Source organism: Scardinius erythrophthalmus, assembly GCF_964197995.2.
Source record: "Scardinius erythrophthalmus genome assembly, contig: HAP1_SCAFFOLD_167, whole genome shotgun sequence".
NCBI lineage: Eukaryota > Metazoa > Chordata > Actinopteri > Cypriniformes > Leuciscidae > Scardinius > Scardinius erythrophthalmus.
Genome location: NW_028296444.1, coordinates 70,001 through 84,117, shown reverse-complemented (window position 1 = coordinate 84,117; position 14,117 = coordinate 70,001). Strand labels below are relative to the sequence as shown.

At 46.0% G+C, this 14,117-nt stretch overlaps 1 protein-coding gene across 1 annotated transcript in view; it reads left to right on the top strand.

Moving 5' to 3' along the window:
- Positions 1 to 14,117, top strand: part of LOC308686286 (uncharacterized protein) — a gene marked incomplete at its 3' end in the record, with an annotated part of 76,068 nt that overhangs the window by 151 nt on the left and 61,800 nt on the right. Inside the window, exon 2 of the mRNA XM_081394650.1 lies at positions 1,547 to 1,672. Coding sequence (XP_081250776.1) covers positions 1,614 to 1,672 — 59 coding nt within the window. The remainder of the gene's footprint in view (positions 1 to 1,546; positions 1,673 to 14,117) is intronic.

The following is a 14,117-nucleotide window of genomic DNA, read 5'->3' as shown; positions in this document are numbered from 1 at the left end:
TAGCTTTATTGATTACATTCATTTTGGGAGATATAGTATTGATTTTATACTGTTTATCACCGTAATTTAAAATTCGAAGTTAAAGTAGGCCTGTTTTATCCCGGAAGTATTATAGGCCCGTTACTCCAAACAGACGCAGAAGCTGCTAGAAATGAACTTAGACGAATAAATATTTTGAAGGCGATGAAAGTTAACACATGAAGTTTATTCGAAAGGGTTATTTTAAACGAATAATACGTTTCAGAAGGGTTTTCCTTTTTCATTTCGGGCAGTTGATTTGTGATAATGATTTGTGATCGAAATCGAAAGTATTTTAAAATAGACCTACAGAGATAAGATAAATCTCATAGTGAATGTTAGTTTATGTCAAATATAATTAATACTACTACTACTACTAATAATAATAATAAGCTGATATAATATTTTGGTTCACACAGATATTCATTTTATATATATATTCGGTGTATAATACATTTTTCTCAAAGTACAAATAAATTTAGGACAATTTTAAAAATAATAAAATAGATTGTGAAGTTGGGGCAATGATCAAATAAAAAATGAAAAGAAAAATAACTGAGTAAAGTAATAAACAGTTTTGGAAATAAATGTGTAAAAAAAAAAATATGAAATGCAATACAGAAAGTTATGAACTTTATATGAGTTCAGTTTGCCACCTCAAGTTTTAAACACAGTAGCCTAATTATAATGTCCATTTCTTAATGTTCTTCAATTTCCCTAATAGCACACGTAGGCCTATACGTCCAACAGAGACTTTTTGATGTCTACATTTACATCTGCAGGTTGTAGTTGCTCATCTGCAATATGTCTCTAAGACATTTAGATTAGATTAGATTTTAGACATTTAGAAAATATTTAAGATTAAGTTTATGATTTAGAATGTATGAAAAACTGCTTTCATTAAGACGTTTATCTGATGTTTCCACATTAAGCGTTCTTTAACAGGCATCTTAGAGACATACCTGTGCAATCTGGGTTAGACGTGTTGTGAGAAGTTTTAAGCCAGCGATGATAGCAACGCATCCCTCTGACTTATTAATAAAGATGCTTCACTACTGAATGGCTACATTAGCTATATTACTCTCTAATGCTCAATTAATAGAGAGATATGCCCCCCCCCCCATCCTCGATAATGAATTCAAATAAATGCCATGATTCATTCATTCAAATAAATGTAATCTTATGCAATACTTCATCTCCGTGTCTGATTCGTCGAAGCAGGCAGAATGCTAGATCTAATGAGCCATATAGGTGATAAAAAAAAAAAAAAAAAAAAGGTACCTTCAGGTCAAATATTGCACGGCAAACATCAATAACAGCTTTAAATTGTCAGTACTGGGAAATCCACAGCTAGCTGTGCATGAAACAATTTGAATGCACTCTGCTTTATGTCATGTGGTTATTTGCCTCCATGCTGTGCTTTAAAATCATTTAATTTACAGCTGGTCATGAATTATCCCTTAATGAACGATCTCTACATGGCAGTATATTTGTTTGTAACATCTCATTAACATATTGTCACCTCCAGGTCATGTTGAGCTGACTGTTTTACAAACCAGTGCTGATCTGTTTGCACTGGTTGTTTAGCTGCAGTAATGTCGGAGGAGCGAGGAAAGGACTCTCTCTCTAAGATGAGTCTGTCAGAGAAACAGAGGTAAGACTGCAGCCGTTTTCACACAATCATTTTAAACACTACTGGAGTTTCAGGTTTTTCCCTGTGAGGAATCAAAAATCAACCGTAACAAGGAGTGCTTCAATAGTGCAATAGTGCTCTCACTATTGTTGTGCGCAGAAATTTAGTTTAGAACTTCCTAATGTTTTACACAATTTACACTAATTCTAGAACAAACAGCTTGTTTCCATCCAATCGAATCTCTGTGGAGTGAAAAAAAAGTGCCATAAACCATATTGATTTTATTGTTTATAAAAATTTAATTTTATAACAAAATTTGATGGGTCTTAAATATTTCTGGACACATTAGCGCTAAAATTTCTGTGACCCAATGTCTGTCAAATAACCAGTGAAGCATCGAATCGCGAGAATGATTCTGATTTTATTACATAAACAGCGATTGATAATAATGTATTTCTGGTAGCGCTGTTGAGGCTCGCGGTGCCTGTCTCAGTGAGAGATTAGTGAGAAATCAAAACAAATGAGCATAACAGCACACAAAATAAAACCTCACAGAAGAAATACTGAGGTAAAAATTCTAAATGTTTATAACATATGATATAGTTAAGTAACATAACATGACAGGAGCTATTTTGCTGAATATTCTCACGATTGCAAATGTAACATTGATATTAGTTCAATAAACAAGTAGTTAATATTAGGGCTGGGTAAAAAAAATATTGATTTCTCTGTTTTAATAAATTTTCATTTTTACGAACGGATATCGATTCTTAAATCCTGTTTTCAGTTTATGAATGAATGGAACATTGTAGCGCGCATCCCATCCAATAAATCTCAATAATCTTTGTAGTTTGTTACTATTGATATTAAACAAAGTCTCAGATTTCAATTTAAGTCCATTTTCTTACTAAATTCAAAAACATAAAAAGTGTTTTGGCGCTGTGGCGTAGAGATAGCTCTGGCTCAGCTCAGCTCAAGAGAAGCAGCAGCACATGATCTTCTCTTCCCCGTAATAATACCAGTTACAGCGCAAAATAAACATTGCTCAATCAGTGTTTCAACCGTGCAAAGACGTCAGTAATACACCTTGTAAACAATGTCATAACGTCACATTTACCTCAGAAAAACCATATCCAGTGACCATAAGCTTGTTAGTCAGCTAGAAAAATGAACTCTAGAGAAGAGCATTTTGATGAATATATGCATCATATTACATATTCATTATAATTTTTTAATGTTCTTCAATATTTAATGCATGTTTGAATAAATATGGCAAGTTTTTATGACAGCCACCATTTAAATGTTTATATTTCATATAACTTTATTATTATAAAAATAAAAGTGTAATTTAAGTGTATAAAAATCTGTTAATTTTTACCTTCAATTTTATAGTAGGCTAATGAAGCCTAGTCGGCTACAACTGACTCCCATAGTTTACAGCATTATGTAAGAGTTTTGTTTTCCTTGGGAAAATTTGCCATGAATTGTAGCCTACCTGATATCCAAATTGATCAATATTGAATCGAAATCTAATCGAATTGTGAAATTTGTGTCAATACTCAGCCCTAGTTCATATTAAATTACTTCAATTACTTAGGTTAAACATGAAATATTACATATACTGTACGTATGTAATATAATGTGTATTTCCATCACAGGTTTGGTCTTAAATTTCATTCAAAGTGGCATTATAAGGTGGCATTAAAAAGTCTTAAATTTAAGTTGTTTATATCTGTAGACACCCTGATTAGGTGACCGAACAAACAATACATCTATCCATCATAATAGTCGAGTCCCAAAATAGATAAATAGCCCTGGATAAGATGCAGTAGGCGTTTTTGAGGAAAAGTACTTCAAGTGTTGTTTCTATATGATTTTTAGGTGCTGAATCCATTTCTGCCGTATAACAAGTTGTAAACATCACTGTTTTGGCATAAACAATAAAAACAAAATGGCTGCCAAAAAAAATAAAATATTTTTTTTTAATGCATTTATTGCAGTTTAAACATTAAACATTAGAACTAAACTATGCATTCTCAGAATATTTAAACATGTAAACAATTAAAAAACAACATTAACATGAAAGGGACAGTTTTTAATGGCTGCTGGAATTATGCCAAGGTACCAAGGTACACTGGGAAGCATATATCAGTGGAAATATGCAATTGTGCCCAGCCCGAAGGTGGGGGACTTGGAATACACATGACCCCAGGGGGCTGCATATTGAGAATCACTGGGGTGTCCAGCCGCAGATGGAATATTTCAAACCCAGGGGTGGCAAGGTGGCTTGCAGAGGGAAAGACACATGCTCAGAGAGGCTTACAGTGGACTACACACGTGGGGGTCGCCCAGAGGCCGTTTTAGGTGTCGCCCAGCCTGCAGCTCTACAGATGTCTGTTAGCGAGGCGCCATGCGCTAGAGCCCAAGAGGGTGGAGTGGGCCGTCACACCAAGGGGGCATGGTCGACCTTGCTGCTGGTAAGCCAAAGCAATGGCGTCCACTATCCAGTGAGACAACCTTTGCTTGGAGAGAGCCTTTCCCTTCAGCTTCCCACCATGACAGACAAAGAGCTGGTCTGAAGTCCTGAAACACTGCGTTCTGTCTACGTAAGCATGGAGGGTGCGTACTGGACAGAGCAGTGCCAAGGCTGGGTCTGCCTCCGAGGGCAGCGCTTGCAGGTTCACCACCTAGTCTCGAAAGGGTGTGGTGGGAACCTTGGGCACATATCCAGGCCGGGGTCTCAGGATCACGTAAGAGTTAGCCGGTCCAAATTCCAGGCACGCTTCGTCAACCGAAAATGCCTGCAGGTCCCCTACCCTCTTGATGGAGGCCAATGCAACCAGGAGCACTGTCTTCATTGACAGGAACTTAAGCTCCACTGATTGCAGAGGCTCAAAGGGAGCACTCTGCAGAGCAGTTAAAACCATTGAGAGGTCCCAAGAGAGGAACGAGAGGAGGGCGAGGAGGATTCAGTCTCCTCGCTTCTCTCAGGAAACTGATGATCAGGTCGTGCTTTCCAATGGACTTACCATCAACTGCATCATGATGTGTGGCAATGGCGGCACCATACACTTTCAGGGTGGAGGGAGACAGCCTTCGCTTCAACCCTTCTTGCAGGAAGGAAAGCACGACACTGATCGGGCCTTTCGTGGGTTCTTGAAGTTTAGAAGAACACCAGTTGACGAAGAGGTTCCACTTCAACGCATAGGCATGTCTCGTGGACGATGCTCTAGCGGAAGTGATGGTAGCCACCACCGCAGGTGGTAGGGTACTCAAACCTGCCTCGTCCCATCCAGGAACCACACATGGAGGTTTCAAAGATCGGGACGAGGGTGCCATAGGGTGCCCCGTCCCTGAGAAAGCAGGTTCTTTCTCAGAGGAATTGGCCAGGGAGGTGCTGTCGCGAGGAGTACTAGTTCTTGGAACCAGGTGCGGTTGTGCCAATACGGGGCAACCAAAATTACCTGCTCCTCGTCCTCCCTGATCTTGCGCAAAGTCTGCGCAAGAAGGCTCACTGGGGGAAACGCATACTTGCAGAGGCCCCGCGGCCAGCTGTGCGCCAGTGCATCCGTGCCGAGCGTGCCCTCGGTCAGGGAATAAAACAGGTCGCAGTGGGACGAGTCGTGAGAAGCAAACAGATCTACCTGAGCGTCCCCGAACTGATCCCAAATCAGCTGAACCGACTGGGGATGGAGTCTCCATTCTCCAGCAAGACGCTGAAACAGAGACAGATCGGCTGCACGGTTCAGGTCTCCCGGGATATAAATGGCTCGAAGCGACCTCAGATGCTTCTGACTCCATATGAGGAGGTGGCGGGCGAGTTGCGACATACGGCGGGAGCGCAGACCACCTTGTCGGTTGATGTACGCTACTGTGGCGGTATTGTCTGATCGGACTAATACGTGCTGACCCCTGAGCAACGCACAGAAGCGGTGCAGGGCGAGACGTACAGCCTGCAACTCGAGGCAATTGACATGCCAAAGGCGCTGAGGTCTTGTCCAGGAGCCCGCGGCAGCATGTCCATTGCACATGGCGCCCCAGCCCATTGTGGAGGCATCTGTTGATACAACAACATGCCAGGAAACTCGTTCTATGGGCACTCCAGCCCATAGAAAACTGAGGTTCGTCCACGGGGTGAAGGTCTGACGGCAGGTCGAAGTAACTGGGACTGGGAGCGTGCCGTGTTGCCATGCCCACCTCGGGACTTGATCGCGAAGCCAAAGCTGAAGCGGTCTCATATGAAGCAAACCGAGCAACGTTACTGTGGCTGCGGATGCCATATGCCCCAGGAGCCTCTGAAATAGTTTCAGTGGAACCGCACTCTTGCCCTCGAACTGACGAAGGCAAGTTAGCAGTGACTGCGCGCTCGCTCGCTCGTAAGCTGCGCGCACATGGCGACCGAGTCGATTTCCATAGCGAGAAAAGAGATCCTCTGCACGGAGCAGAGTTTGCTCTTCTCCCAGTTGACCCGAAGGCCCAGACAAGCTAGGTGCCGGAGCACTAGGTCCCTGTGTTCGCAAACCTTGTCTCGAGAGTGAGCTAGGATCAGCCAGTCGTCGAGAGGAACAAGGGCTGCCTTGACAACCTTCGTGAAGACGCGAGGAGACAGGGCTAGCCTGAAAGGGAGAACCGCGTACTGGTATGCCTGCCCCTCGAATTATATATATATATATATATATATATATATATATATATATATATATTGTGGTATGCCTCATTTGCATATGTAAACATGACATTTCAGAAAACTTGTAATACAAAAAATGTCTGTCTCTATGTAAGTGAAAAACTGGAAAGGTTTTATGGTGATATCTATAACTTAAAAATTTTACCCTATCCACCTGTAGTGTTTCGGCTGTGAATAATGCACCTATTGTTTCAATAACAATTACAAGAAAATGGGACCCTTATTTCAATGTTATACGGTGGATCCTTATTCAGGAGACACTGAACTTTCTAAAAATGTGGTATAACAACTTTTCCTCAAAAATGCCTACAGGGTTACACAATCTTGAAGATTCGGACCTGACTAAGTAGATGGCGCTATAAGTGCCAATGCTGTAGGGGGAAAAAAATGAAAGAAGCACAAAAAGTACCTTCTCAGTCTGAAAACAGAGATGAAGATCTATTGATGGAGTAGCTTACGTAGAAACAAATTGCAAAAATGATGATAAATCAGATGAAGTAAATGAAAATTGTAGTCAGTCGTTTACAGTCGGCTCTAGTGTCGCCAGGTCTGATAGTGATTCAGATGAATGTGAGAGTGTAGGGAGTTTTTTAGAAATGGGAGACATTGATTCTCAAACAGGCACATCAGAATTGAGTGCCTATGAAACAAAAGTCTATTCTACAAGAGAGATTAGTGCTTTCCTTGATGAAACTAAAGGTGTACGGAATCCACAATTTAATTTTTTTTCCAGATTTAACCCTTGTGCATTGTTCAAATTTACTACCTTTCGTTATGTTCGTGGCTGAAAACAGCCACTACTTTAAACTGCTGTAAAAATGTATCAGATAAATATTTTTTTCATTTTTTTTGCATAAATCTATTAATCAACCTCAGTCCTGCTCAAAAATACTAAATGTTTAAAAAAAATTCAGGATTTTAACTCTTTAATTGCCAAATTCGTAAATGATGCCGCTGATTTGGGGGAAAAAACACACAAAATGACTCATTTTCAATATAAAATGTGATTGTGGACTGGTTTTTTTTTTTTACCTTTTATCACAGTCTTGGACATGTCAAAGATTAGAAACAACATTGGTTTTGATGCATTGTTAGTTTTTGTGCAGCATCAGATTTAAACTTTTTCTCCCTCTGTCGGAAAGTCTTTTATTTCCTGTCGTTTTATTTTGAAACTGTAGTGATGTCATTACCTTTCCGAGCGCATCACTTCCTCATTCCCGACTCCGCATTCTGTGGGATGGTGGCTCTCGTGTGCGTAACCTAAGCGAAAACCACACACACACACATATACCTATTTGCACACCAGTGCTTGTACGCAAACTTCAATAATAAAGTTTGCTAGAATAATTTCTCCGTGCCCTTCTCTCTGACCGGAGCCCTGTCAAAGGAAACTGTCAGACCAGTATTACCCCCTTCAGAGTGTTCCACTCTATCACATGGTCCTTCGAGCCGGATTTGACAGCTTTCTGGAGACAATATGGAGCCAGGACAACCATCTGCAGATCCAGCAGTGCGTTCTCGACCCCAGCGGGAAATACAGTTACCAGCATCCCTTGCAAACTTTGAAGTTGGGTACACACCGAGAGTCACAGTACTTCCTTCCACCGAAGCTGAGGAACTCGGAGCAGCAGCCCCAGCTCACGACATCCCAATCCCTGATCCACTTTCACTGCCATTTGTGAGAGCAGAGTCATGTCGATCCTTGGTATCTTCTCATCGTAGCAGACCAAGATCTCGAGCCAGTGTTGCCTCATCAACCAAGAGGTCTGTTGCAGACGGGCTATCCGAGCTACAGAGTGCCATGTTGGAGGAACAGGTCAAGCGGATGGAATTAGCAGAAGTGCAGCGGCAGATTATAGAGCAGACGCTAGTGGACGAGCAGTGTAATCTTCTAGACAAAGAAGCCAGAGATGCCCTCGATGAGAAGGATGAACTTCTCAGAGAACAAGAACGGCAGAGACGTCGACTGGAGGAGAAAGCAGAGATGGCATACAAGAGTAAAGAGGCTATCACCAGGCATCAGATGTTGCGACGGCGACTGAAAGAGAAAGAGATGGAATTGGCGCAAGAAGCTCTTATCACGTCTTTCCTGAAGGAAGAAGGAATTAAGAGTCCCAGTTCCTCCAGGCCCCTCAGTGAATGTGAGTACAACCTAAGGTCCTCATCAGAAGCTCAGCCTCTCCTACTCCACTCACAATGTGGACATGGACTGCTCCATTCTACTCCATCTATTCATGTTCTGCCACCAGTCTCCAGTGCAGTCATTAGTCCACCTGTCTCGACCAGTCTTCCATCAGTCCAGCCCACTCCACAAGTGAGTGCTTATACTACTACTAGTGTACTCGCCCAGCCGCAGCCTACGCATATTACCATGATTCCTCCTCCTGCAATCATCAACCCAGCTTCGCAGTCGGCTTCCAGACCAGCCGTGAGTGCCGTTACCTCACGTGCTCCGCCACTGTCAGTAGAACAGTATATGGCCCCACTTTGCCAGCCACAGATGGTCTATAGCCAAGCCCAGGTCCAATATGTGCCTCCACCTGTTACACCTCTACAGCCAGTGCTATCAGCTACTAACACGCTGTCCTATCCTTACCCCGCCATGCCACCTTTGCCGAGACAGGGCACAGAGCCTCTAGATGACAGGGCAGCGCCAGGTACAGACCTCATGGAGCTCCTAGTTGCCACATCTTATGGCCTTCCTAGACCTACTCTACCTCACTTCACCTCAGGTAAAGAGTCAGACTTTGCCCTGCTCAAGATGGCTTTGGACAATCTGCTCAATACACATGCTCACCTCACAGAGCAGTTCAAATATCAAGTCCTCCTCGATCACTTGAAACTGCCAAGCGCCTACAAGCTAGCCCAAGCCTACATGTACCATCCAAAGCCGTACACCTCAGCCCTCCAGGCTCTCCAAGATAAATATGGGCAACCGAGTCAGCTCGTGCAGAGCGAGCGGGGTGCCATCTTAAACTCACCTCACGTAAGATCTGGAGATCCAGAGGCATTTGACAACTTTGCCCTATCAGTACAAGGTCTAGTTGGCATGCTCCGCTCCCTCGAGGGTGAGAATGGCTACGAACTGCGATGCGGCTCCCACGTCGACAGGCTGCTCAGCAAACTGCCTACTAACTATCGAGACGCGTTTGTGGAGTACAGCATAAACAGAGGCATCCTGAGGACCGGCACTGATCAGACCTACACGCTTGAAGACTTCTCTGTTTGGCTTCAGTTAAAGTCACAAGCAAAGCGCATTTCATCTCGAGCAGCTCTGATGTTCCAAGACCAGCCTAAGCCAGTCAAGGGCCAAAGGAAATCCCAGGGTCCTTCATCCAACGTGTTTTACAACACTGAGAGCCAAGCTAAGGTAGCCCCTCCAGATCCTGCTCGCAGCACAAAGTCACTCAAAGGTAAACCCAGTGTGAAACCTTACTGCCCGTACTGCGACGCCCGTGAGCATTACCTCAGCTTATGCCCCAAATTCAAAACGCTCACTCCATCAGAGATTTCTGCCTGGATTAAAGACAGAGGCTGTTGGAGGTGTGGCAGGGACCATAAACCTGAGGCATGTACTCTCAAGAAGCCTTGCCAAGTGTGCAAACAGCAACACCTGACCGTGCTTCACGAAGTGTGTTCCCAAGAGGCTAAGAAAGTGTTAATGGTCAGTTCTGCTCCCGACACCATATACGTTGACCGTCCTAGTCGTCCGCAGAGAGTCATGTTGAAGCTAGTTAAGGTGCGTCTGCACAATGCCGAGCACTCTCTGGAAGGTTTCGCTATTCTGGACGACGGATCAGAGAGAACCCTCATCCTTCCCTCAGCAGTCCGGCATCTCCATTTAGCCAAAGAGCCTGAAAGCTTGCCTTTGCGTACTGTCCGCCATGAGGTGATCCATCTACAAGGAGCCGCTGTCTCTTTCAACATCTCCCCAGCTCATTCTCCTAAACAAAGATACCACATCTTTCATGCCTTCACTGCTGGTGAGCTGAGCCTGTCTGAGCATAGCTATCCTGTCAAGTCACTCATGCGCAGATACCCCCACCTGCAAGGTCTTCCTCTGCCGAAGGTTGACAAGGTCCAGCCGCTTCTGTTGATAGGCTCTGACTTTCCACATCTGCTGCTGCCCAAACAACCGGTCCGAGCAGGTCCTCCTGGGAGTCCTGTAGCTGTGTGTACTGCTCTTGGTTGGACATTGCAAGGCCCCGCCAACCTCAACCTCACTGGTGAGCACTCTCACTGCTACCTCACTATGTCTCCTAACTCAGAGCTGCAGCGGCACGTTGAACGACTGTGGGAAGTTGACATAACCCCGTATGCCAACGCCAAGACTGTAATCCGCTCCAAAGAAGATCAGCAGGCCCTAGAACTGCTGGAACAGCGCACAGTCAAGGTAGAAGTGGATGGAGTAATAAGGTATGCTACTCCTCTACTGAGGCGCAAAGCTAGCCTCACGCTCTGGGCTCCAAACGCACACATTGCTCCCACAGCTACGGAGCACAGAACGCCGTCTAGCCAAAGACACTGCTCTAGCCAACACCTACTGTCAAGAAATACAGAAGCTTGAACAGTTGGGCTACGCCAAACCTCTACCTCCTGACACAGTAGACAGCTCCACAGAGCCCTGGTACCTGCCGCACCACGTTGTCCACCACAACGGTAAGGCGAGGATTGTCTACAACTGTTCCTACCAGCTCAACGGTCAAAGTCTCAATAGCCAACTGCTGCCCGGTCCGACCTTAGGTCCTACTCTCCTCGATGTACTTCTTCGGTTCCGAGAACACAGTGTGGCTATCAGTGGTGACATCAAAGCGATGTTTCATCAAGTTCGCCTGCTACCAGAAGACAAGCCCCTTCTCCGTTTTCTCTGGAGAGGTATGAAGAGGGAGGAGGAACCAACGGTGTATGAGTGGCAAGTTTTGCCATTCGGGACGACATGCAGTCCCTGCTGTGCCACATACGCCCTTCAGCGGCATGTGAAGGATAACAGCAGTGGTCATGAGGACATCCTACACCTTATGGAGACTGCCTTCTACGTCGACAACTGTTTGACCAGTGTCACGAACGCTGATGAAGCCAAGACCATTATCAACCGGATGCGTAAACTGCTCTCAGCTGGAGGCTTTGACATCAGGCAGTGGGCCAGTAACACCCCCACAGTTGTTGAGCATCTTCCATTGGAAGCGAAAGCAGCAGGCACCGAGTTGTGGCTCTCTCAGCCTCGACAAGATCCCGAAGAGCCAGCCTTAGGCCTTCGCTGGAACTGCCTTACCGATCGCCTTGGGTACCGCCACAGACCAGTAGAGTATTCACAGCCAACTCTGAGGAACGTCTACAAGGTGATGGCAACACAATATGATCCCCTCGGATACCTAATTCCATTCACCACACGAGCAAAGATCCTGATTCAAGACCTGTGGAGAGTGGGAGTTGGCTGGGATGAACCGATCAGACCAGAGGCTTTGCTGGATATCTGGACACAATGGGAGAGTGAACTAGTCCATCTTCCACAAGTGGAAATCCCCCGATGCTATGTCCCATCAGTAGCAGACACTGGGCCACCCAAACGAGAGGCACACATCTTTTGCGACGCCTCTGAAAGAGCCTACGGGGCCGTCGCTTACCTCTGCACCCAAGACAATCAAGGTGAAGTCCACATTGCATTTGTGATGGCTCGGTCAAGAGTGAGCCCTCGCAAACAACTATCCATGCCACGCCTCGAACTGTGTGCTGCTTTAGCCGGAGCCCAGCTGGCTAAAGTCATTATGACAGAACTGTCACTCCCTTCCCAGCAAGTCACTCTCTGGACTGACGCGATGACAGTTTTAACGTGGCTCAATTCCGACTCGTGTCGCTACAAGGTCTTTGTAGGAACTAGAGTCGCAGAAATTCAAGAGCTCACTGAAAACTCGACCTGGCGGTATGTCAGCACCACTGACAATCCAGCCGATGACCTTACTCGCGGCAAACCCTTGCTCGAGCTCAGCCAGGCGAACCGGTGGAGCCAAGGTCCACCATTCCTCCGACAACATCCAGACTCCTGGCCAGTGCTTCAGTTAATAGAAGCCCAAGAAGCTGACGAGGATGAACTTCGGAAGACATTGTTCTGTGGAGCCACCACCTGCTCTCCGACCACGACACTCAGGTCTGATATAGACAACTGGGACAGTCTTCTCAAGGCTACCCATGAGAGCCTTCACGGGGCGGCTGATGACCAGAGCAGCCCTACCATGACAGCAGCTGACGTCCAAACAGCAGAGCTACATGTCCTCAGACAAGCCCAGAGTGAGTCCTTCCCTGAAGAGGTGGAAACTCTTGCTGCTGGTAAGTCCATCTCGAGACTGAGTCGCCTGCTCATGCTTGCTCCAGAGTATGATGAAGCTGTTGGCCTGGTGAGAGTGGGAGGTAGACTACGCAGAACAGAAGATCTTGACCCAGATGCGATGCATCCTATCATCCTCGATCCCAAATCTCATGTTACGAAGCTGCTCATTAAGAAATATGACAGTGAACTGCTACATCCTGGTCCGAGCGGGTTTTCGCTGAAATGAGGAGAAGATATTGGATCCTCCGGGGAAGAGAGTCCATCAAGCGTCATCAGCACGGCTGTGTTGAATGTCAGAAATGGCGCGCTACTCCAGTGGTGCCTCAGATGGCAGACTTACCCCCTGCCAGACTCCGCTTATACAAGCCACCTTTCTGGTCGACTGGAGTCGATTGTTTCGGCCCTTACAACGTCAAGGTGGGCCGGCGCACAGAGAAGTGGTGGGGTCTGATTTTCAAGTGCATGACGACGAACTGTGTGCATCTTGACCTACTGAGAGCATAGACACTGATGCTTTCCTCATGGCTCTCCGCCGCTTCATCGCTCGCCGAGGCAAGCCATTTGAGATCCTGTCTGACAGAGGAACCAACTTCCGAGGTGGAGCTGCGGAGCTGCAAGCCAGTTTTGCCGCTTTAGAAGTTCCTCTTCAAGAACAGCTGGTCAGACAGCAAATCGAGTTCCGTTTCAACCCCCCTGGGTCTCCACACTTTGGGGGAACGTGGGAACGAGAGATCAAGTCGATTAAGTCAGCTCTCCAAGTCATCCTTCAGGACCACACCGTCGCCGAACCTGTGCTGCAAACAGTGCTGATTGAAGTGGAGGGAATACTCAATGCTAAACCGCTTGGGTACATCTCCTCCGATGCTGCGGATCCAGATCCCGTCACACCGAATCTACTGTTGATGGGACGCCGCGACGCATCACTCCCACAGGCTGTCTACGCATTTAGTGACCTTCTCAGCAGAAGAAGATGGCGCCACAGCCAGATCCTGGCGGACCATTTCTGGTCCAACTTCATCCGTCGCCACCTCCCGGACCTTCAGAAGCGGTCGAAGTGGCACAAGGATACAGACAATCTGACTGCTGGCCAGGTGGTGATGGTGGTTGATTCGCAGCTACCCAGAGCTCTTTGGCCCATCGGGAGAGTGGTGAAGACCTGTTCCGGTTCGGATGGACGAGTCAGGGCAGCTGAAGTTAAGATCAAGGGACAGACCTACCTACGGCCAGTCGTGCGCCTTGTGCGGTTGCCAGCCTGGGAGGATGAAGACGACGCCAACTTTCCGAGCGCATCACTTCCTCATTCCCGACTCCGCATTCTGTGGGATGGTGGCTCTCGTGTGCGTAACCTAAGCGAAAACCACACACACACACATATACCTATTTGCACACCAGTGCTTGTACGCAAACTTCAATAATAAAGTTTGCTAGAATAATTTCTCCGTGCCCTTCTCTCT